The 1,360-nt window shown below is 64.6% G+C and overlaps 1 protein-coding gene across 1 annotated transcript in view; it reads left to right on the plus strand.

The window, feature by feature from the left end:
• RIMS3 (regulating synaptic membrane exocytosis 3) overlaps window positions 1-1,360 on the plus strand; it is a 4,581-nt gene that overhangs the window by 1,202 nt on the left and 2,019 nt on the right. The window contains 2 exon segments of the mRNA XM_010131628.1: window positions 443-584; window positions 705-817. Coding sequence (XP_010129930.1) covers window positions 443-584; window positions 705-817 — 255 coding nt within the window.

Here is a 1,360-nt window from a genome sequence, read left to right on the forward strand (position 1 = left end):
GGGCTGTGCCCTCTTGCGGCACTGGGGGTGCCCATCCCCTGTGGCACAGGGACAGCAGCACATGGGGCCCTGGGGGATTTTGGAGGCTGGGAGGTGGCTCTGCCCAGGCCAGGCGATGGGCTGGGGTAGTGTCTGCACACATGAGCTGAGTCTGGCAGGTCTCAGCATGTAGGGAAGATGGGATCAGCACTGAGTGAGGGCTGCGGGGTCACAGGTCGGGGGACACAGGCAGCCGTGGCTCTCCAGCACCGTGTGCGTGGCACTGGGACAAGTGCCTGTGTGAGGTCCTGCGGGGTTCCATCCCTGGGGAGGAGTGACATACCGGAGGAGGGCAGGGAGCAGCACCACACCCCAGGTCTTCTGTCTGGTTTGATGCCTATCCGGCAGGAGGGTCTGGGGTCAGCGGGCACTTCCTGGGCTCACCCCATGTCTCGGCTTCCAGAGGGTGGTCCCAAAAAGCTGCGCAGCAACATCCGGAGGAGCACGGAGACGGGCATCGCGGTGGAGATGAGGACCAGGGTCACCCGGCAAGGCAGCCGGGAGTCCACTGATGGCAGCACCAACAGCAACAGCTCCGACGGCACGTAAGACATTGTAGGGTGATGGAGCTGGGGCTGGGCACCCTCCCTGCGCTCCTGGGAGGATCTTGTTTGAGAACCGGCAGCCCGACGCTCCACAAAAGCCCTTTGCTCTCCCTGGCACAGGTTCATCTTCCCCATGACCCGGCTGGGTCCCGAGAGCCAGTTCAGCGACTTCCTCGACGGGCTGGGGCCAGGCCAGCTGGTGGGACGGCAAACACTGGCCACCCCTCCGATGGGTGAGTGCCGGCTGAGGGGGGTCCCTGCCCGGGGAGGGGAGTCCTGAATCCAGCCCCACAGAGCAAGGGCCGCGTCCTGTGTGGTGTGGGGCTGGGCAGTGGGAGAGGATGCTCCAGTGAGAGGGAAGGGGCTGCGGGGGCACAAGTGGCTGCATGCTCCTGGCTCCGGGGTGACAGGTTGGTCCTGGCAGCGTTGCTTGCTGCTGGGTGGGTCGGTGCATGGCTTGCAGATGCTCGGGCCTTTCCTGCTGCTCCCGCTGCCGGCTCCGCGAGGGGAGGGAATGTCCCGTGCAGGGCTCAGGGCTGGTCACCCACCGGGGGAAGCAGCAACTCTGCCTTTTCTCGAGGCCTATTCGGCCCCTCTGCTGTGCATCAGCTCCTCCGAGCATCCCGCTGCAGACGGGACCCACAAAACCACCTTTTGTTCCATTTTTTAACTTTTAAATCCATAAATGGCTACAGAAAGTCATGCCCTGCAGCAGCATGTGCCCGGCTGCTCCCAGGGCACACCGCGGCGTCTGACCCCTGTCCCGCTGAGGGGCT

The sequence above is a fragment of the Buceros rhinoceros genome, unplaced genomic scaffold (assembly GCF_000710305.1).
Source record: "Buceros rhinoceros silvestris isolate BGI_N320 unplaced genomic scaffold, ASM71030v1 scaffold22652, whole genome shotgun sequence".
Lineage (NCBI taxonomy): Eukaryota > Metazoa > Chordata > Aves > Bucerotiformes > Bucerotidae > Buceros > Buceros rhinoceros.